The 22078-nt window shown below is 40.1% G+C and overlaps 1 protein-coding gene across 1 annotated transcript in view; it reads left to right on the top strand.

The window, feature by feature from the left end:
- The window catches only part of TTC12 (tetratricopeptide repeat domain 12), a 26013-nt gene extending 5391 nt beyond the window's left edge, over positions 1-20622 (top strand). The window contains exons 2-22 of the mRNA XM_035893925.1: positions 20-45; positions 404-555; positions 1155-1185; positions 1719-1796; positions 2297-2418; positions 3244-3303; positions 4278-4349; positions 8160-8220; positions 8510-8698; positions 9267-9336; positions 10521-10609; positions 11702-11870; positions 13253-13348; positions 13559-13622; positions 14603-14737; positions 15128-15229; positions 15983-16051; positions 16833-16934; positions 17758-17857; positions 19431-19656; positions 20547-20622. Coding sequence (XP_035749818.1) covers positions 20-45; positions 404-555; positions 1155-1185; positions 1719-1796; positions 2297-2418; positions 3244-3303; positions 4278-4349; positions 8160-8220; positions 8510-8698; positions 9267-9336; positions 10521-10609; positions 11702-11870; positions 13253-13348; positions 13559-13622; positions 14603-14737; positions 15128-15229; positions 15983-16051; positions 16833-16934; positions 17758-17857; positions 19431-19656; positions 20547-20622 — 2089 coding nt within the window. The remainder of the gene's footprint in view (positions 1-19; positions 46-403; positions 556-1154; positions 1186-1718; positions 1797-2296; positions 2419-3243; positions 3304-4277; positions 4350-8159; positions 8221-8509; positions 8699-9266; positions 9337-10520; positions 10610-11701; positions 11871-13252; positions 13349-13558; positions 13623-14602; positions 14738-15127; positions 15230-15982; positions 16052-16832; positions 16935-17757; positions 17858-19430; positions 19657-20546) is intronic.
- Positions 20623-22078: the final 1456 nt, after the last annotated feature.

The following is a 22078-nucleotide window of genomic DNA, read 5'->3' as shown; positions in this document are numbered from 1 at the left end:
CCGTCCCCGTTTTCTTCAGAGACGAGGGACTGAAGGAAAAAGGGGGTGGGTAGAAGGAAGGCAGAAAAGGAACGGAGAAGAGGAAAATTCTTCCCCCCCCCCTTCCGAATTTGTTTTATGCAAAGTCTCCTTTTGAGCTCAGGTGTCGCAAGGCTTCGCGGATGCCAAGAGTGGCTTTCCAAAAGTAGGAATTTCTGTAACGCAGAGGCTGTAGGTAGCTCTTGGAAGTGAGATGAAGTTGTGTCTGTAAAAAACTTCCATTTACAAAGGCCATCCTGGTCACCAGTGCCTTCAAAAGGCTGTGTCATCAGGGGTGCACCTGAACTCCTGGTCCCTCCGGGGTCACTGCGAGCCGTGCGTGCCTGTGCGTGGCTGTCTCTCTTGCTCTTCCTCCCCTTTTTAGCCAATTTACTGCAAGGCTTGAACTCCACAAACCCAGCTGTCAAAGAAGAAACCATTGCTGAAACAGAGAAAAGGCTCCGTGATCAAGAAACTAGCAAGGAGGGAGAAAGCAAGACTGTGGTGAACAGAACGGTCATCAACACACGAGCCTCTGTAAGGGTTTTTATCCCTTTGAAGTTAAAGCTGTGTGCAGTTTAGGTCTTTTAAACAGCACTAACTCGTACTCTTTGCCCAGGAGAAAAAAATTTGAGCAATACTTACAAGTGTGTCTGAATGTGACTTTATTTTTTTCACTGGCTATCTTATTGGGAGGTACTTGATGTCATGTTGTCTTTGTCTTAAGACTGCTAATAACACAGAATATTTCCACTGGGTTTATCCAAATTGGATGCAACACTGAGGATCCATAACTTGTAGCTTTTACCTGCGCTTCAGGAACTTGAGCAAAACTAGTTGAAGATGCAAGAATGCCTTCATTAATTTCATTAGGCTTTGGTTCCTGCTATAGGGTTTGGATTTCAGTGACTTGCCACATTAAAGATCCAAACGGAAGCTTTCCGGTAATGTCAAAAATTATCAAGTCCTTACCATCCTTCATTTAAGTATCAATTTGATATTCCCACTAAGCATCAATCTGGATATTTCAGATGCCCTGTAGCTTTGAACAACTTAACCAAGTGTTCCTTTGCTGCTATGGGTTTTGCTAAAATGTCTGTATGTGTACCTGCATGTGCTGTCTTTCTCTTTTCTAGGATGTGGCAAATGCAGAGGCAGTGGACACAGGTAGGACAGTGCTCCCTCTAGTATTTAGCATCTCTTCAATCTGTTTTAGCAGAGGTGGAGTAAGGGTTGCTGTTACTTCATGCAAGAACTAATTCCACTCCTGCCAAAGTCAAAGTTAACTTCTCCAGTGACTTTAATCAACATTCGGTCAGATCTAGGAACACACTCAAGGTTCTTAACAGCATGGATATACTTGTTCATAGGTAGGAAGCTTGTTGGTGTAGTTTATCATCATGTTCTGGCCTCTCATCTAAAAAGTTAGTATTGTGAATTTAAAAGGAAACAAGATTACCCCTAGACCTGAGGTACTTCGAGTCTAGTATGCAAATCCTGAGTGGCAGCGTGCTCTTTTTGTGTGATAGCTTGTCATTCATGTTCCAGTATAATTGTTAAAATGTCCCCCTAATATTTCCATTGTAGAGAAATGTCTTAGAAATACCTTAGAAATTACTTTTTTCTTATCTGTAGATCGATTTTAATGAAGCTTGCTTTTTGTCTTTTTTTTTTTAACTAAAAACTCTCCTGGTTCAAAGATGGCTTTCTGGCAATTTTGGAAAAGGATGCAAAAGAAAGAGCTAAACGAAGGAAGATAAATGAACGCTTAGCAAATGGTAATTGCTAAAGGCTTTTCTGGGTAGGGCTTTCAAAAACTACTTAGCAGGCACTGGGCTGATTTAAGAGGCTAGGGAGCCACTCTGTTACTACCATTCTTACGCACGCTGAGACAGTGCTTTGGCTGAGACCAACGATCTTGTCCACAGCACTGATTAGCTGGGTATAACAGGGTAATATACTTCACAGAATTGTTCCAACCTGTTCTTCTCCATGCTATCCTCCTTACGATAAGGGTTTGGGATGGAGGGAACTAGTTTGAGTATTTCAGAGCTGGGCTGGGCAAAGATAAATGCTTAGTTTTCCCTCTGAAAGAGGAATGGGGATCTTGTGCTCAGAAGTGCCTTGCAAATAATGGCTAATGAAGACAGCTGCAGTGGAGCTGGACTGGAATTCTGATGATTACTCCAACAGGAGAATGTGGCCTCTGTTTCCTCAGTCAGCATTTGGGGAAATAAAAAACAAATGCTATTTTGAATGCATGTCTGTTGTTTTGCAGCTCTGAAAGAGAAGGGAAACGATGCCTTCAGGAAAGGGGACTATGTTGTAGCCATTCAGAGATACACTGAAGGTCTGAAAAAACTGAGAGATAAGCAGGAACTTTACACAAACAGAGCACAGGTCAGCACGTGGAAATGAGCTACCATTATACTGCTTTTAGTGTTACTTTGCCAGGACAGAACCCACAAAAGAATTGTTCTGTTTTCTAAGGGAATTTCATACAAGGTAATACATGTTGCCTTACAGAGAGGCTTAAAAAAGGGAGGAAACAATTTTTCCTGGCTGTCCTCCACCACCAGGACTTAATGAGTTCTGCTTTGCTGCCATATTACTGTGGCTAGAAGTTAACAGCAAGACAGCACAGACTGAACGTTTTAATCTTTTTTTATAAGCTTAAAGAAAGAGTTGCACAAAGAAGATTGTTAGAGGTGTAAATTCTTCCCTCTTGATCAATGTGTCTGATCCCCTTGGAAGCTTTAGTTCTGCTGTGGCTAGTCCTTCCTGAGGGAATGTTCGTGTCTCCTCCCTCTTGGATGTGGCACAGGTGAACCCCGGCTCCTCCAGAACAAGTGGAAAAAAAATCATTCTAGTTCATAGTTTTATTTAAATGCACTGTTTGTTTGGGGGTTTTGATTTTTTAGGGATCATTTTTAGAACTGCAGAATGTTAATGTTTGTTTTGCGTTCTCTACTCACCTTGTATAATCCATGTGTGTGTATTGATTTATTTTTTTTTTTTATTAAATTTATTCTAAATGACAAACTCCCAAGGAAATGGAAGAAAAGTTAAGAAACAGCTGGTAATTATCCTGCAAAATCAATGGCTAGGCAAGTCTACAGTCTAATTTTATTTTTTTTTTAATTAGCTAATGTTTGTACAATAGTTAGTGGGAGTTGTTTGAAGCATCCTAATTCTTCTGCCTGGACTCTCTTGGTTTTATTTCAGGCCTACCTGAAGACGCAAGAGTATGAAAAAGCCATTGGTGACTGTGAATGGGCATTAAAGGTAACTTCAGGGTTCTGTCTTACACAGTGTGGTCAAGCGCTCCTGGAAGGCGGGCTTGTGCATAACTGATGATACGGAGACAACTTGCTAATGGAAATGAAAGGATATGGTGCTGTTGCACCATTCCTGCATTCTGAGTTAACTTGAGCAGTATAAAGAACTTAATATTTCAGTGCTGCCTGCATGCAAAAGCTTTACTAGCTCTTAAGAGCTTTTAATTTAAAAGTTTGTTATAAGTGATAATAAGCTATTAACTGCACACATTGGCACACATTACCTTGCTCATCCTTCTAAAAAGGGAAAAGGGACTCTAAGCTTGGAAATATCAGATCTGGTGGGAAAGGTAAAGATTATATAAAATGCCAAATAGCTGAATCCAAATTCAGTTATGTTACATCAGTGATGTCCCTGACTGCAACACAATTAACAGATTATTAATAATATTGGCAGCGTCATTTCAAGAAATCAATATTTTTGACACATAATTGAACTGGAAAGATCATCTAATCCGTTAGTGTTGAGCTAGATGTTTCCTCAATTTTTTTGTGCACAACTAATGAAAATTAGTACTTATTTCATTCCTGGCAGAACTAATTGAAAGACATGGAAATTCTGTTGTTATAGAAGCTCTGCGATTATCGACTTGTTGATGCAGGCCTTAACATTACCTAATTGCACCAGAGTCTGCTTGTATTGCCTGAAGTGCAGTTTTCGGGGCAGGATATTAACACCAGCTGCTTTCCACCTTTAACCAGACAAAAGCCTATGTTCCTTCCCTGTAGGGACAGAAAGTTGGTGCCTGGAAGGAATAATTCAGCATATAAACTTTAGATGCCTCCAGTAGATGGTATGAATACCCTTTTCTGTGCTTACAGTTATTAGGGGCAGCTATAACTATTAATCAGAAGGTTTGAAAAAATATTTAAAGGTTAACATTTCTAAACACCTAACTAAGAATTCCTTTTTTGACACAGTGCAATGAAAAATGTATTAAAGCCTATTTTCTAATGGGGAAAGCTCACCTGGCACTTAAGCACTACAGTGAGGTAAGTTGACTAAATCTTGGGGCCATGGGGCCATGTTTTGTTCTGCTTTTGATGTGATGTTGTGGGTGAGAGGGAGAAAGCTGTGATCTTAAGAATCGGACAACTGAAAGTATGTTGAGCCTTCAGACTTGAGAGGAATTTGCTGTGCTTTGCATAGATTAATAATTCTAAAATCAAGTCTTCTTTCCACACCTTAGTAAAATAGCCGTATCCTTTGGTACACACAGAATGAGGAGGACACTTCTGTGTAGCTGTGTCAATTTCTACTCTAATCAACCTCAAAAGAATGAGGGAAATTTGTGTTCAGTATCCGTGGTTTATCTGGTGGGAATTGGTCACCGCTTGGCTGTCAGGCACGAAGACAGCAAGCTTTGCTCTGGTGCTGTGAGGCTTGAGTCTAGATGGGGTGAGAGTTTGGGGAGTTTGCAAGGGTTGCGTATGTGCTCAGAGAATCCCACGTTTGGCACTTCTGTTGAAGTGCTTCAAGACCGATGTCGGCCATGCGGGCTCAGGGAAGTGGTAGTGCTGGAAGTGCCGTATTTCAGGGTAAGGATAAGAATGAAGGAGTGTCTTGGTCAGGTTCTGCAGACTCTTGTGATTGCAGTCTGTATTTGAGGGTAAGGAAAAGAATGAAGGAGTGTCTTGGTCAGGTTCTGCAGACTCTTGTGATTGCAGTCTACTAGCCATGACTACATTTCCCCCAAAGAGACAACTGAGCAAAATGTATTTCACTTTTTTATCCTAAATCGCTCTGTGCAGCGGGTGTTACTAAACTGTTGCTGCATATAACTAAGAAATGATTGTACTTCACCTGTAGATGGGAAACGTCTCTACAAATTTCAAGGTAAGTGTACTGTTAAGATGAAAGGTGCTAGTGAGAGTGACTTCACTAGAAATGACTGTAGAGCATGGACGATACAAGTCTACAGGAAATCCACCTTGAGGGGTTCTTGGCAGCTTGATCTGTGAAAAAGAATGTAAGAAACAGCTGGTAATTATCCTGCAAAATCAATGGCTAGGCAAGTCTACAGTCTAATTTTATTTTTTTTTTAATTAGCTAATGTTTGTACAATAGTTAGTGGGAGTTGTTTGAAGCATCCTAATTCTTCTGCCTGGACTCTCTTGGTTTTATTTCAGGCCTACCTGAAGACGCAAGAGTATGAAAAAGCCATTGGTGACTGTGAATGGGCATTAAAGGTAACTTCAGGGTTCTGTCTTACACAGTGTGGTCAAGCGCTCCTGGAAGGCGGGCTTGTGCATAACTGATGATACGGAGACAACTTGCTAATGGAAATGAAAGGATATGGTGCTGTTGCACCATTCCTGCATTCTGAGTTAACTTGAGCAGTATAAAGCACTTAATATTTCAGTGCTGCCTGCATGCAAAAGCTTTACTAGCTCTTAAGAGCTTTTAATTTAAAAGTTTGTTATAAGTGATAATAAGCTATTAACTGCACACATTGGCACACATTACCTTGCTCATCCTTCTAAAAAGGGAAAAGGGACTCTAAGCTTGGAAATATCAGATCTGGTGGGAAAGGTAAAGATTATATAAAATGCCAAATAGCTGAATCCAAATTCAGTTATGTTACATCAGTGATGTCCCTGACTGCAACACAATTAACAGATTATTAATAATATTGGCAGCGTCATTTCAAGAAATCAATATTTTTGACACATAATTGAACTGGAAAGATCATCTAATCCATTAGTGTTGAGCTAGATGTTTCCTCAATTTTTTTGTGCACAACTAATGAAAATTAGTACTTATTTCATTCCTGGCAGAACTAATTGAAAGACATGGAAATTCTGTTGTTATAGAAGCTCTGCGATTATCAACTTGTTGATGCAGGCCTTAACATTACCTAATTGCACCAGAGTCTGCTTGTATTGCCTGAAGTGCAGTTTTCGGGGCAGGATATTAACACCAGCTGCTTTCCACCTTTAACCAGACAAAAGCCTATGTTCCTTCCCTGTAGGGACAGAAAGTTGGTGCCTGGAAGGAATAATTCAGCATATAAACTTTAGATGCCTCCAGTAGATGGTATGAATACCCTTTTCTGTGCTTACAGTTATTAGGGGCAGCTATAACTATTAATCAGAAGGTTTGAAAAAATATTTAAAGGTTAACATTTCTAAACACCTAACTAAGAATTCCTTTTTTGACACAGTGCAATGAAAAATGTATTAAAGCCTATTTTCTAATGGGGAAAGCTCACCTGGCACTTAAGCACTACAGTGAGGTAAGTTGACTAAATCTTGGGGCCATGGGGCCATGTTTTGTTCTGCTTTTGATGTGATGTTGTGGGTGAGAGGGAGAAAGCTGTGATCTTAAGAATCGGACAACTGAAAGTATGTTGAGCCTTCAGACTTGAGAGGAATTTGCTGTGCTTTGCATAGATTAATAATTCTAAAATCAAGTCTTCTTTCCACACCTTAGTAAAATAGCCGTATCCTTTACTTTGGTACACACAGAATGAGGAGGACACTTCTGTGTAGCTGTGTCAATTTCTACTCTAATCAACCTCAAAAGAATGAGGGAAATTTGTGTTCAGTATCCGTGGTTTATCTGGTGGGAATTGGTCACCGCTTGGCTGTCAGGCACGAAGACAGCAAGCTTTGCTCTGGTGCTGTGAGGCTTGAGTCTAGATGGGGTGAGAGTTTGGGGAGTTTGCAAGGGTTGCGTATGTGCTCAGAGAATCCCACGTTTGGCACTTCTGTTGAAGTGCTTCAAGACCGATGTCGGCCATGCGGGCTCAGGGAAGTGGTAGTGCTGGAAGTGCCGTATTTCAGGGTAAGGATAAGAATGAAGGAGTGTCTTGGTCAGGTTCTGCAGACTCTTGTGATTGCAGTCTACTAGCCATGACTACATTTCCCCCAAAGAGACAACTGAGCAAAATGTATTTCACTTTTTTATCCTAAATCGCTCTGTGCAGCGGGTGTTACTAAACTGTTACTGCATGTAACTAAGAAATGATTGTACTTCACCTGTAGGTGGGAAACGTCTCTACAAATTTCCTTGGTCAGGTTCTGCAGACTCTTGTGATTGCAGTCTACTAGCCATGACTACATTTCCCCCAAAGAGACAACTGAGCAAAATGTATTTCACTTTTTTATCCTAAATCGCTCTGTGCAGCGGGTGTTACTAAACTGTTGCTGCATATAACTAAGAAATGATTGTACTTCACCTGTAGATGGGAAACGTCTCTACAAATTTCAAGGTAAGTGTACTGTTAAGATGAAAGGTGCTAGTGAGAGTGACTTCACTAGAAATGACTGTAGAGCATGGACGATACAAGTCTACAGGAAATCCACCTTGAGGGGTTCTTGGCAGCTTCATCTGTGAAAAAGGTTCTTCCATGTTGCAAGCTTGGTGACCAGTTTAATTCTGAGCATATGCTCAAGATACATAAAATGCACAAAGGGAAGATGAAAACACAAGGTGCACGTGTCTGATCCCTGCTGATAGTTACAGTTCCCGCAGTTTCAGTGCTATGCCTCATTTTCTGCTTTCTCACTGGAACTTTGCTTTTTTGTTCCTGCTGGTACGTTCCTAGGTTTGTACTTGAAATTTTCCTTTTAGTTTGAAATAACACGCAGATGTAGGGACTGAGAATAATATTCAACTTACACTTTTAATTGTGAAAGTTTTGACTTGTGTGTCTCCATAAATTTTATTTTTCACACTTACTAAGTACTGCGGCCCAAAAACTTTTGAGCTTAAACAGGATGACTCTGACTAGAATATAATTTTCATCATTCCCCCCATTTTGATCTTAAATTGAGAGCCCGTTTCTTTTCTCTGTTAAGTCCAGGCAGTGTTATGAGAAGATCTTACAAATTGATCCCCAAAAGGAAAGCCTATTTAAAGGTAAGAAACAGAAATTTCTACACTGTCATCTCTTGTTTTCTGATCAAGATGGAACTTAATAGGAAACATTGTTCTGCTCTTCAGGCTTTTGATGGAGTTTCTTCATGCGTTTTTTGTTTCTGGTTGTTTCTTCTTTAAGTGCTGTTTCACTGAACAGAGCCGTGGGTCATTCTCTACATCTGTATGTAGAAGGTAGAGTGCTTTCTGTCATGGAGTCAGCTTCATTTTTTACTTGAAACTTGACCATCTCAAAACATTTAACTGCCATGGCTTTCTTTTGATTTTTAAGATTGTATGAATGAAGTAAACTTGGAGGAAAAAAGAGTTAAAGATGAAGAGAAAGCGATGAAGGACGTTCAGTCTGGAAAGCCTGCTGCTCTGTCTGTAAAAGAACTGCTGCAGAAACTTGATAGGCCTGACCAGAATATCCTCTACTACACAGCAGGGATCAGACTTCTGACAGGAGCCGTGAAAGACTGTAAGTATTTGATGCAAAGCTTGTTGATCGTGGGCGTTGTAATCCAAGTAAGACGAATACAAGTGCAGCAGTTTTTAAAGGAACAGGAAAACTATTCCTATATTTAAAACTTAAAATCAGTAGTGTTTGATATTTCAAAATATATGGCCAGTAGATATTTACATGTATTTTTTAGAACTGGACCAATGTTGTAGCTGAGCTGTTCAGACTTCTTATGGATTTGTGTCTTTTAAGAGGTGTTTCATTTGTTTTGAAATACTTGTAATTCGCTGTCAAAGCATATTGATTTGCAAAGCATGTTTCTGTATTCCTAAAAAGCCTTTAACTTGAAGTCAATTGTCCTTTACAGCACCAGGTATGAATTAGTCTTCAGCTTCAAAGCTGCTTCTACTTCAAATAGCATTCTTGGAGTTTTTCCCCTCTTTTAACAATGTTCTTTCCCCAGAGCTGTTGATCCAGTGACCTTTTCTTTTAACACTGTGTTATAAAACAGCAGGAGTCTGCCTTCACAATGGTACATCAGCCAGATGGATCATAGAGCTGATTTGTTTATCTCTGAATTTTTCAGGCACTGAGCAAACTTTATTTAGAACAAACAATGGATTCAGTATCCTCAAAGACAACGAGATTGTAAGACGGTAAGAGCTCTCCCAAGGAAAACAGTAGGGTGTTACAGCATGAGGAAATGAAAATACTGTTTTCAAGAAACACAATCACCTCTTGAAATGCAGATGAAATGATCAAAAGATAATGTAATAACAGATTTTTAATGTCTGAATGGACTGACTTATATCTGACTGTTATACAAAGAGTGCTCTCTTAGAGGCAGTAAACAGAATTCATGAATTTCTGCTTGTCTCCTATTTCTGTACAGTTATCCTCTCTCTCATGGTGAGAGTAGGTTTGTCAAAAACAAAAACAAAAAAACCAACAACACCACCCCACCACCCCCTCAAAAAAAACTTAATATAAAAGAACATCTGAAAGCTCTTAGTTGCTTTAAGTATACCAGGCTAGACTCCCTGGTGCTATTCATTGCCATCGGTAAATATTTGGCCATATAGCTCTATAATGTAACCTGTGAAACTCTCTAACCCTGTAATCAAGGAAGAGGATCGTTTCTGTGGACCTGTATCTTCTGCTGCTGTATTTTCTTGGCTGCTGTCATATTGTGTTTTGGTAATCAAGAAGCAAATCTGACTAATATTTATCTGTATTGCTTTATAAACTTTGTAGAGGGATCTCTTGTCTGACTATATATTTGAGTCAGGTTTGGATAGCTAATGGAAACAAGACAAGACGTGCAAAAGATGCGATTTGAAAATTCTGCACAATGAAGTTGCTTCACAACAGCGTGATCTGGTTGAACAGGGCAGCAGAGCTATTCTTTAAGGTTGTCGATGGGACTGCAGTGCAGACTTGTTTGGAGTTCATCAGTATTTTGGGTGTTGGCTGTAAACAGACTTAAGAGATGAAGCAGTTCCAAATTTGCACAAAGTTTTTACATCCTCGCTATTCACAACTCAGTGCAGAACTGAATTTATCACCTGTATTGTGCTGTGTAATGCTCATAGGGTCTGTGTGTGGTGCATGTAGAGTAGAAGTAGTAGATCACAAATCTGGTCTCAGGGGAGGCCCTATGGAAAACAAGTCTTGATAGTCCTAAAAATGTTTAACCAATGACCTGGGTTTAGAGCTTATGAGCTTAAGTGTTCATGTGGCAGACCTTCATCTCTGTGGGACTTTGCTGATTTCCCTAGCCAAAGAGCTAATTGTTTGATCTGTCCTTTGCTTGTTTTATGAGCTAACATTTCTAATTTAGGGGCTTCTGTGCAGAGAGAAAAAACACTGCTGAAGTGGATCTGTCTGTCTCTCTTCTCGTCCTTTGGCAAGCTGCCTGCGCTGGGAATGGTAAAACTATGTAGTCAACATTAATCATTGTTAATGTACTGTTAATATGGCACTTAGTGTGTCTAAAACTGTTGTTTGGCATGAGCATCACTTTCCCAGAGCACTTGGGTCTAGACCTTATTGTAAACAAAGTTTTACAGGTCAAATGCAAGTGTGAGAGGTATGCTGCTAGGAGCAACCACAATTTTGGTGGCTCTATGCATCACAAGATGAAATGTCCAGTCTATTTCTGTGAGAATTTTAAATCTACTGAAGGGGTGGAAAGTAAATTCGCTGTGATTATTTCTGCTTTTAAGATAATTATCATGTGTACAATTTTGTCTTTTTGAAGCAGTTATACCAGCAAAAAGCAGAATTTTATAGAAGTGCCATTAGAGAAGGCTTCACAATTGCTAGTCATTGGGCAGGTAGCCCTTGCCTCTGTTTCTAGGGAGCGTACATGTAGATGAGAAATGGTCTGGGGTGGTGGTGGAGAGTGCCACACAAAGAACATAAACCAAACAAAAACCCAAAAAACAACCAAAACCCAAAAGACATCTGTGTTGACTTGTATATCATGAGATCTAGCTGATGTCCAAAATAACATTCATGCTGCAGGGTAAGGGGAAAACCTGTTTTATGTTCCACTTATAGGGAGTTAGCATTAAATACAGAGTAATGTGGAGGCTTGTGTAGCTTGCATGTTTGTGCCTGGCAGGGCAGTGTACTATTGCGCCTGAACAGCCTGGACCCTGGCTGTTTGCAGGGAACTGATGAAGTGAGGAGCGCTTTGGGCTCACGATTCTGGTGTCTCTTTGGTTTGGAAGAAGCGCTCAGTGCCTGAGAAGCTAGTGTGTTCCTAGTGAGAGTAGGAATTCAATCACTAGTGTATGTGTTGAAGTAATGGAGCTGAGAGAAGATTAGTGGGTGTTCTGCCTTACTGTTGTTCTGCAGGAGTGTTATGCAAAATGAACACATCAGAGTGAATGAGCATGTTAGTGGATGAAATTAAGACATTAAACCTGTGAAATTGGCACAGAGGGAAAAAAAATTGTAAGAGTAATGGGGATGCCACTGTGTGTGACATTGCTCTTAGATCTTCTCTTTTTTCAGAAGAAAATCAGCGTCTTCTATTGACTCACCCTGATGTGAACGCACAGCTGCCAAAACTGCTTTCTTCTGGGGTGTCAGAGATCCAAAAGGAGACATTGGCACTAATTTCTCTTTACTCGGAGAATGAGAATGGGAGGAGACTCCTGGTCAGGCACCAGGACCTAACCAAGTAACAAACACTACTATACCTCAGAAAAATTTCCTTAATGCCTGGGCTCACAGATGTTCAGAACTCATTCCTTTAGCACCACGGTGACAGGCTTTCTGAAGGGAACATAATGAAATTGAAACTTCTGTCCTTGAGGGCTAGGCCTAGCTAAACACAATAAAAGTTAGGTGTGTGTGGAAAACTATAGTAAACTTTGTATCTGAAGTTTTCTGTGAAACTAAGTAGAACGGGCTTATTCCTGAGGATGTTCATGTAATTTTGAAGCATAGTTACCTTTTTTAAACCAGTAAACGTGTGTTTGTCTAGCACTCAATCGGGAGTTTACACTGTTGTCTCTTAACAGCTCATGGTTTCAAGCTGCGACTCTCTTCTCATTTAGTAATTGGTACTTATTATTCAGTGTTGTCATGACTCACTGAGTGGAGAAAGAAACGACAGTCTATTACTTTTATCCCATTGTCCTGCTATTTCCTTCTAGAGTTAAGCAGAGGAGAAATTTGAATTTACTGGTTTGCGCTTCATGGTTTGATGTAATGGATGAACAGAAAAGATCCTCCAACAGTTGTACACACTTCACTATATCATACACAACATTAATCCAAAGACATTTTTCCTTGGAGGAAAGGTTAAAGAAATGAGCCACATCTGAGATAATGCTTAAAAAAGGCAGATAATATTACTGTGGCTTGAAATATCAGGAGCCTGAAAAATCTTCTGTCAGCTTCTGAAGGAGTTCCTGGGCCTGATTGCTCAAATCCCACAGCCACAAGCACATGCTATTTCAAAAACTCAGGAGGTGAACGGTGTGATGCTCTTTTTATTCAGGCAGAAGATGAATTTTTCTTTGCTCCTATGAAGCTTTTTAGTTAAACCCCTCCAAAGACTGTTGGGTTTGCTCCTCATGTCCTTTTAAGCTATGCAAGCATCAACACTGACATTCCCTGCATGCCTTTACAGTCTGTTGAAGCTGTTCAGTACTGGGCTGTGCCGATGGTGTTCTCAGTCCTGACTGTTGCATTCTACTTGTTTGTCCCCAAGATGTTCGCCAGCAGCAAAGCAGCTTCGCTTCCAATGTCTGAATGTTCAAATGTTCTAATGTGGACAGAAATCGGTACATGTGTTAAAATTGCTGTACTTGTGCAAAGAGGGGCAATCTAGTGCCATGAGAGAATCTAGTGCCAAAATATTGTTCTAATGGCAGTTAGGTGACAGTATGTTTGGAAGGCCTACTATATCCAGCTTAGTTAAAACCCTACTGAACACAAAGGCGCTTAAGACCATAAATCATGTTGGTATACTTAAAATACAATTTTGGTCTTTAATATGAAACCAAAGCTGACTCTTTTTTTTTTTTTTTTTTTTTTTTTTTTTTTTAATAACAGATGGCTGCAGATTTTGATGACGTTTGTCAACAGTACTGATTTGTCAACAGCTAGCAGTGCCATGAATATACTATGTGATTTAACTGAAGAGGAAAGGTAACATACATTTCTTCATTCTTGTTTATAAAGTTGTACTTTGAAATGTACTAAATGAGCTAGTGATAGAGGCTGTGGGCCACATTTGCTGTGAGGGTACACTGCTGGCTGATGTTTACCTGTCTTTATGTTGCTGTTGTGTTGTCTTTATGTGTGATTTTTGTCTAAAGCTTTAAGTGTCCAAATATGGCTTTCCTTATCCCTCAACAGGTTCAAAACCCAGTGTCGTGTCATGTTTTCCACAGGTGTTTTACCTTTATTCACCCAGTTGCTGGTATGAAAGATCTCCGTTTCTATATTTCTGGTTTACCTTTGTGTTTTTTTAGGACGACTCTTTCCAGTTTTACAGCCAGTTGTTCCTAGACTCTGGTAGAATTACAGTCGTTACCATGTTTCTAGTTCTGTAGGTGTAAGAAATCCAGTTTCGTCATACACTTTCCTCAGGAAAATGTTCTCAGTCTCCAGTACTTAGTGTGCTTGGTTTCTACGCGTTACTGCTTTTATATTCGGTGAAAACTCTGGACTTAGTTGCAGATTCCCACTGGTAATCTGTCAGGCCAGGATTTCACCCTCAGCTTTGTGTTACGCTCTTCTTAATGTGACTTTAATCCACTGTCACCGACTGGTTATATCTTGGATAGTGAGTTTTTCTGTTGCTTTCTAATCTGAGGGATCAGGGTGAAGACATGACATTAGGTCACAAGCTAAAGATATTTAGTGGTTCAGATCCCTTTCCTGGTTATTGTTTATTTAAACTATGAACTTACAATACTGTTGGTACAGAAACCTGTCCTCGGGAAGAGGGAAGATGATAGGGAAGATTATCTGCTGTTCTGCAACAGAACCATAGCTGGAAGGTAAAATACTTCCCCTTCTCCAAACGAGCGCCAAGACAATGCAATAATTACAGCATTTCTACATTGCTTGTTGCTCTCTCCTTTTGAACATACTTTACTGGAATTATAGCTGCAGCAGAGGCTGTTCTGTTTGGTGACCTAAGTAAGTGATAGTAGGAAATGTTCACAATCTGAGTTTAGGGACCACAGAATCCAGTCACTTTTCCCAAAAACTCTTGAAAGGTCCTCAGGAGAGTCATTGTGAAAATGAGGGTGACTTGCAAACTGTGGACAGTTGGGATTTAACGTAGGTGAGAAGGATTCTGGAATCCCATTTTCCATTGCCAGAGGCATAGGAACACTTATTTGTTTCCTTGTCATTTGTTCTGAAGTTATTATTCTGCTCTTCTGTTTTTAGACCTCTGCCAAGCTGGTGAACCAGGCAGCCCTTGCCCGTTTCATTGGCATCATGGGGAATCTGTGCGCAGATGTAGTCATTCGAATGCAGATGGCCGAGTCCAAAGAGTGCTGGCAAGCCTGCTTAAAGCTTGTGGTAAAGAAACTTGACAGCTCCCTAGTGTAGTGCTTTCAGCCCTATCTCCTGTGGAAAGGGCACTTGTGTGATCATGTTTGTCTGCCTCCCCTGATAGCTCTGAACCCTTGACTAAAGAATTCAGAGAGTGGTGAGAAAGGATCTTGTTAACTGCCGAAAGATCAGAGGTTTGGAGTGTGTGGCTTTACATAACAAAGTGAAACAAAGAACAGAGTGAATCTATATCAAAATGGAGTCACTAGCTCTGGTGTTCACGGGAGTTTTTCTTCCTTCTGAGTTCATGGTGCATCAGGAACACTGATGCACCATGTAAGTAAGCACACAGAAGACTTAGGGAGTGCATATTCTGAACCTCTGAATTGATTGCACTCTTCTCTCCTTTGTACACAGGATGAATGCTTTGATGTCAGCGCACCCAGATACCAGGAGTGTTTGTTTGCAGTGCTGGGCCTAATGATGAACTTACTGCTTGAATCAAATGTGATCATCCAGGTATACAAGATCTGTGAATGTTCTTTGGTAGTGTTGTTCTTATAATCACTTCCTCAGAGATTCAGAATTGCTTGAGCAGTTAGAGTATCCTTCTCCCTTGTCACTGTAAACGGGCCTGATGCAAGTGACTGAAGCCATACTGGAACACTCAGATAGAATAGGCGAGGGAATGACCATGGAATATTGTGACCTTGCAGTCTGTACAAGGAAAAAGAACTTCACAGTGTTAGATGTATTTAAAACCCTCTTTCACATCGAGCGTGCTGAAGCACTTAAAGGCTGTGAACCTCAGGTTTTGCTGGTGTTCAGTTATTTTTAATTTTTATCAGTACTTAAGGTTATCATTAAGGGTAGTTGACAATTTAAATAAGCTAAAAAGTGAAAAAAATTACAAAATTTTCTCCTCCATCCCCCTTCCTCTCCCCCTCTATTTACACATAGTTATGAGAAAAATACAGTGTAAAGCACATATAGTACGTTCCATAATGGTATAACTATTTTGTTTGGCAGCAGTCTCCAAGTGTGGCATAATCTTAGATGCTTGGCACATTCCAAAATGATGTAAAACTAAGGATTCCATCAAGAAGGAAGAATTTCTTAAGTTACATCTGGGTGCCGAAGTGTTAGCAACTTACTGCCATGTGTGCCCTGTTCTCCACTGGATTCTTTGTTGTACTTTGTCTATTAACCCATTTCTGCTCTAACACTTCCCAGCAATCAGCTGGACCTGAGTTTTTCACATTGTTGTTTCAGTACTTTGCTGTGGACATAAGCGGCAGGTGCATGTCTCTCCTCGGGGATAAGGATGGAAGGATTGTGACAGTAAGTGGGATATCTATGGACTAACAAAAGACTGTATTAGCTGGCCTGACCTGAACACTTCAGTGCAAATTGCTACCCTGTGGTAGTCTGTACATTAGGCTTTGAAGCCTAAAACATTCATAATTATTAGCAGTAAAGAAATAATATACCACTTCAATTATTCAGGTTTTCAAAATCTACTTAATAGATGCTCTTACAAATCATTTCATCCTTGGGATGTTTTTCAATATAAAACTCTTGAAAAATCAATCTAGAAGTAAAGGAGCAAGAACAATTTGGGTGTTTAGCAGCTGTTCCTTTACAATTCTTGTATGTGAATCATACCTAGGAGATAGTACTCCTATTAATGGTGTGTAGCTCCCACAGATGGCAGTTATTCAAGGCAAATGGGTAGGAGCAGATGTGGAGTCAGAGTCTGTTCACCTCTCTGAAGTCACGTGAGTTGTTCTGATCTATTTTACTTGACCCAATACAAAACCAGTAGCTGGTTTCTACTAGGAACTTGTTTCAATAAATAAAGATACAGGGAGTTGTCCTGATCTCAGTTTGATCTCATCTCTCTCTACACAGAGACTTTAGACGCTGTGGTGGGTTCAGTTTCCAGTAAGCAATAAAAAAGCCATGTCCTAAAGATCTTATCCGTTATATTTCTGTAAACTCCTCTTTTTATCACTTTAATTACTTTGGGTTTATTCTGCAAAAAACAAAATAGTTTGAAAACTCCTTAAAGTTGTGTGGACAAACTTTTTTTTTTCTTCTCTCACCCTGTTTTCTAATTAAGAGAGCAATTGGAGTGCTAAGTCGCATCCTGCCAGCATCCTCCTCAGCGGTAGAAGAAGTAGTGAAAGGCGGAGTGGTGAAGAAAATGATCAAAGTCTTGAGAGTAAGTCAATTTAACAAAATTCACTTTATTTCTGCTTGTATTGTCCCTTAAGAAAACCATAGTTGCCCCTGTGTTTAGCCTCCTTTCCCTAGGCTGTGCAGTCACTCTGGCTGCATGTGTCTGCATCTGTGTTGTCCACTGTAACAGTGCTCTCAAGCTTAATTTTGAACTAGGTAACCAGTTTGGAAACTAAACTGCTTTAAGTAATCTGGTCTGTAGCCCAGATGTTTCAGTTGTTTCCTTATAAGCCAGATGTGCACAGCTCTGCTTGCAGAGACCTGCAAATGCAAGAATCTACTACTGTAGGCCTGGTTGGAGGACTGAAGTTTAAAATTGCTGTGATCTAATTTGGACCACTGAAAAGCAGCAGTTTTTCCCTAAATAATGCATATGTTAATCTGTAGACACTGTTTTGCTGTATATCTGTGTATCTAGCAGAATGTGTATCCACCCAGCCTCATGTGTATTCTACAGACTTGCTATGATGCAGATGAAATTAGTCTAGAAAAAGTTTGCAGCACTCAGCTTGGCTCTTGTAACTAGCAAGCATCAGAGGAGTTAGCAGTTTGAAAGGAATTGGGCTCCAGAGATTTAGGGAATTTTGTATGCTCCTTGCTGGCAGGAAAGAGATGGTTCTTCTGTTATTCTCAGCTGGTTTTCATCTTGAGATATATACTCTACAAAGGTCTTAATGTGGTGTTTGGGCTTAGGCATAAGGAATACCTAACTGTCTCCATAGTACCTAAGCTATTCTGTAACCTTGAGCGAGTTGGGGTATGAACTGTGTGTTTGCTAATGTATGCTTTATTCTGATCAAATCTAGGCTGGAGGACAGATCACATCCAATTACGGTATAAAGACCCTCTCCATCTGCACCAGAAGTAATATGCAAGCTCGAGAAGATCTAGTGAAGTCAGATAAAAGTAAGTGACGACTTCACTAATTAGAGACTGAATGCAGAGATGTAATCTCAGTATCATCCAATTACTTTCTTCCCCTCTAGAACAGAACTGAACATCGGGGTTTACTCTTGCAAGACTTTATCCATGTTTTCCGAGTAGAGTGCTGTTTTACCTCCTGAAAGAGTGGTTAATGAGCCTTAGCTCTGTGTGTGGATGGAAATAGGCACAACAAATAATGAGCCTGAGTTACAGAAACTGTGCTTTACTCCAGTAAAATGGCTTGATATGCCTTTGCAGAACCAGAAGTATCTATATTTTGAAAAAAGCACTTGCAAACCATAAGTGAATTGGGTTGTATTTCCCAAAGTTAGTGGCTGAAATAAGAAACTTCATTTAGACACCTGATTCCCAGAGGCTGAGGCTGTTTATGGTTTCCTTCAATTTACATGTGGGTATTTGGCCTGGTATTAAAAGGAAACGGATATGGAGACAGAGTGGCTATATCAGACCAGGTGTCTTAGGGTATTTTTGAGTATATTTGCTCAGTCATGTGGTATAACACTACTTGGATTGCTTTAAAATCCAGATTCAATTAATGCTAATGTAACTACAACAGAGAATACTTAAGTTTTATCTAAATGGTTGAACCTGTCAAGAAACTGCCAGCTCATGTAGTTCAACTTGAACCCAAAGGATTTCCACTCATTAAAAGCCTCTCAGAGCATCAATTTCCTTTTGTACACCCCATCTTAGTTTCACTGTCATCTGTAGATGAAGCTTTCATTTCCTCAAATTAGCAATAACACTTCACTCTCATTCTTTCCACCAAAACTCTGGGTATTAATCTTGTGAGAATTCGCTATTTCTTATTTTTGTCATCTCAGACATGCTAATCCAGACATTGCCCTGTTGCTAGGAGCCTGTTGGAATCAAGCTATAGTCCCATGACATTAAATTGCATTCCAGCTAGGCCGTTTAGTTCAGCTTCTGCACCAGACACTGTTGCTGTCTGGAGCAGCACTGCCTTCTCAGAAGATGTTATTGCAGCAGAAAAGGTGGGATGTGATCTGGAAGAACAGATTACAGAAGTAGATGAGCTGAGCTGCTTTATGTTAGCTAAGGATACATAGAAAGCTTTTTTTATGTCCCCTTTTTCAGTGATTCTTTCCACAACAGCATTTCTGTATTAACACATCTAGCTTGGTGCTGTAAGTGCTCTACTCTGTGCTTGCACTGCTAGTATGGTGGGGTGAGAGGCCAGTGCAAGATCCTGCAAACAGAAAAGTTCAGTTTCAGAGAAATATTAAACAAATGCAGAAACACAAGCTCTATGGTAGAGAACTTCTTACAGTGTAGTAGTCTACAGTGTAGATTCAGGTTTGTGAGAAAGACATCTAGGCAGGTGGAGCTGAGACAGCATCCTGCATTCTGAACCTTGCTATGAAATTCCCTTGCTCTTCCTGGTTTTCTAGAAAAGCGTCTGACACGGAACAATGCTCACTCTCTAGGAGTTTAGGTAAAGACAGGAGAAAATATCAATGCTACTCAAACAAATCTGTGTGCCTTCTGTACAATTAATCTCCCTTCCTCCCAGGGTTCAGTGTGCTGCTGAAGCTTTTGGACTCAGAGAATGAAATGATTGTGGGAAATGCTGCTTTCTGCCTTGGCCAGTGCCTTGTAGTTCCTGGAGCAGCAACATCCTTACTGAATTCCAACGTTGTGATGATTTTGTTGAAACACGCTGGTGGTGATGCTACAAGAACTTCAGTGCAGGAGAATGCAGCAATTGCTCTGGGGAAGCTTTGTGTCGCTGAACCAAGGTATGGTAAAAAAGGACTATTGTTCTCCTGCACCATCTGGTTGTTAGTAGGTGATAATTCTTGAAAAACTGACCAGTGTAAGTTGATTCTATTCGTAGAGCAAGCAGGTACAGGGCAGATGATAAGTTTCTAAAAATATTCCATGAAATCTATCGCCCTTCCTCCAACTAGAATTCCCACTTGTGGTAACGTCCCCACAGTTCTGCTTTAGGGTGCCTGTGGTGTTAGTTGTCTGTCTTAACGTGTTTCAGGGAGCTCATTTTGCATTGCTTTCTGATGTTACCTGTGCTGGAAGAATGGAAGGAGGAGGAGTGATAAGTTTGTAGAGGTCAGAGCAATAACAAGAGCAAAACAAAAGTATAAATGTCAGCAAAGAATGTCTGCTACTGCCTGCCAAGAGTATGGCAGGCTCTAGCTAGCTGCAAACCGTCAACTGGATCTTGAACTGCATTCCTGACAGAGGAACTGAGTTCAACTTGTTAATGTACATCCTGAACCACTGCAGAAAGCAAGGGATAATGCTTAGCTTCCAAAAGTGTAAGTACCTTGCTTCTGTTGGAGATCCGAAATGATCAATAGAGAAAATATCTGCTCTGAGATTTCCAAAGCACTCCAGAGATATAAAAGGGAAAGACCTTATTTTTTTAGTTTCGTTAATTTGAAATGTCACCTATTTTGAACAATTGCCAAGTACTACTTAGAACTTCTATTTTCCTTTTTTGGAAATCTAGAAATGCTGTTTCTCATGCTACTTTAAGAGGAATTTATCGAATGTAGCATTAAACATCCTTGACAGTTTGGGCATGGGGTATAGCAGAGCAGCGGAAGCTTAAAACTTCTATTGCTAGTCATCTTACATTCCCACAGCAACCTTTCTGTTGTCTTTTCAGGCATATTTTTCAGCTGCGGAAACTCAACGGACTGGCCATCCTGAACTCCTCTATGAGATACGTGCATAGCACCTGAAGTCTTCGTGCTGTTAATATCACTTGCTTTTGGGTATTTTTGTTCTTTCCTTTAATAAAACTAACTCAAAGCACATCAACTTTCCAACCCCTTTTCAAAGTGTTTGCTGGTCCTCCATAGAGGCCAGTGAAACAATATCAATATAACTATTGTGAGAAAGAAATTAGTTTATTATCTAGGCTAAAATAACAGCTTGCATTAAGCTTCTTTTTGCTTTAGTAATTGATGTTGCCCTTTCTTACTGGTGAGTTCCTTGATTGTTAATCATTGACCAATGGCTCCTCTGGTCTATTTTCCAGTTTGGGTCTAGTACCCAGTAGTATTAAAAGGCAACAGAAATAAACGATGAGTTGAAGGCAAAATTATGATTTGGTATTGCATGTGTTGGCCTTAATTCACTAAGTGCTCAATCTGAGTGATAGCTTATGACAATGGGGTTTGTTTATGAATTATGGGCTGTTTATTTTAGTAGCATTACACTTACTATCTTTGTAAATTTAATGATATCCCTTGGTCCTTTACTTTTGTGTGGAGTAAGAACGGTAGCTGACCTTCCTGATCTTACGTACTTTCTCGTGGGTTCTTGTGTTCATCTCTAATCTCCTCTACAGTTACTCGTTTTTTAAACAATAACACAAATGGCACATCCTTCTAGCATCTGTGTTTTCTGGAGAGGTCAAAAAATAATTACTGCTAATGGCAAGAGTAACTTGAAAAGCAAGGCAGTAATGCGTTTCTCTTACCTCTTCTGTGTTTTTCCAAAAAGGCGGCTGAAGATGCCTCTGGAAAGCCTGTCTATTGAGGACTCTGGTGGTGCTCCCAGAACAGCAGCTATAGTACTGCTGGCGGAAGCCTGTCAAGTTTAACAAATAGTCTCTTCACAAGAGATGCACACAGAAACAAATCTATACTAAAAGCTTGTAGAACTTAGGCTAGACAAGGACTTTGGCCACAAATACAATACTTCTTTTTTTTGCCTTGGTTTTGAACACAGGAAACAAAAGAATATATTACATTTATATGAAGAAGCACAGGCCGGTCATCTTAGACTTTAAAATGGCTCTTCAGTTTGCCTCCTTGACACTTGTGGGTGTCTATTCTGTATGTAATCCTGTCCCTTCAGAACAGTTGCTGACAAATTATATATCAACTCCTTTTCAAAATAGCAGCTGAATCATCTTCCCACTTCAGAAGAAGGAAATTCTCTTCCATCTGCTTTTCCTCCCCTCACGGTGAAAAGCATGCAGTTGATAATATCACTGTCTTTTTTTTAAGTTCCTACCATTAAGTTACACCCTGCCTAGACAAATATGTAACAAATACACTGTGTAGGGTTCAAGTCCAAATAAGTACTATGCTCTAAACCTGACAAACACCAAGCATTGTCTTAAGAAAAAAAGATATTGAATCTTGTGTTCACAGAGGACGATTGTCAGAGGGGAACAGAGGGGTAATG

This window comes from Egretta garzetta, unplaced genomic scaffold (genome assembly GCF_000687185.1).
Source record: "Egretta garzetta isolate BGI_Z169 unplaced genomic scaffold, ASM68718v1 scaffold365, whole genome shotgun sequence".
Taxonomy (NCBI): Eukaryota; Metazoa; Chordata; class Aves; order Pelecaniformes; family Ardeidae; genus Egretta; species Egretta garzetta.
Note: the sequence above shows the minus strand (reverse complement) of the source record. Positions and strands in the feature narration are given on the sequence as shown.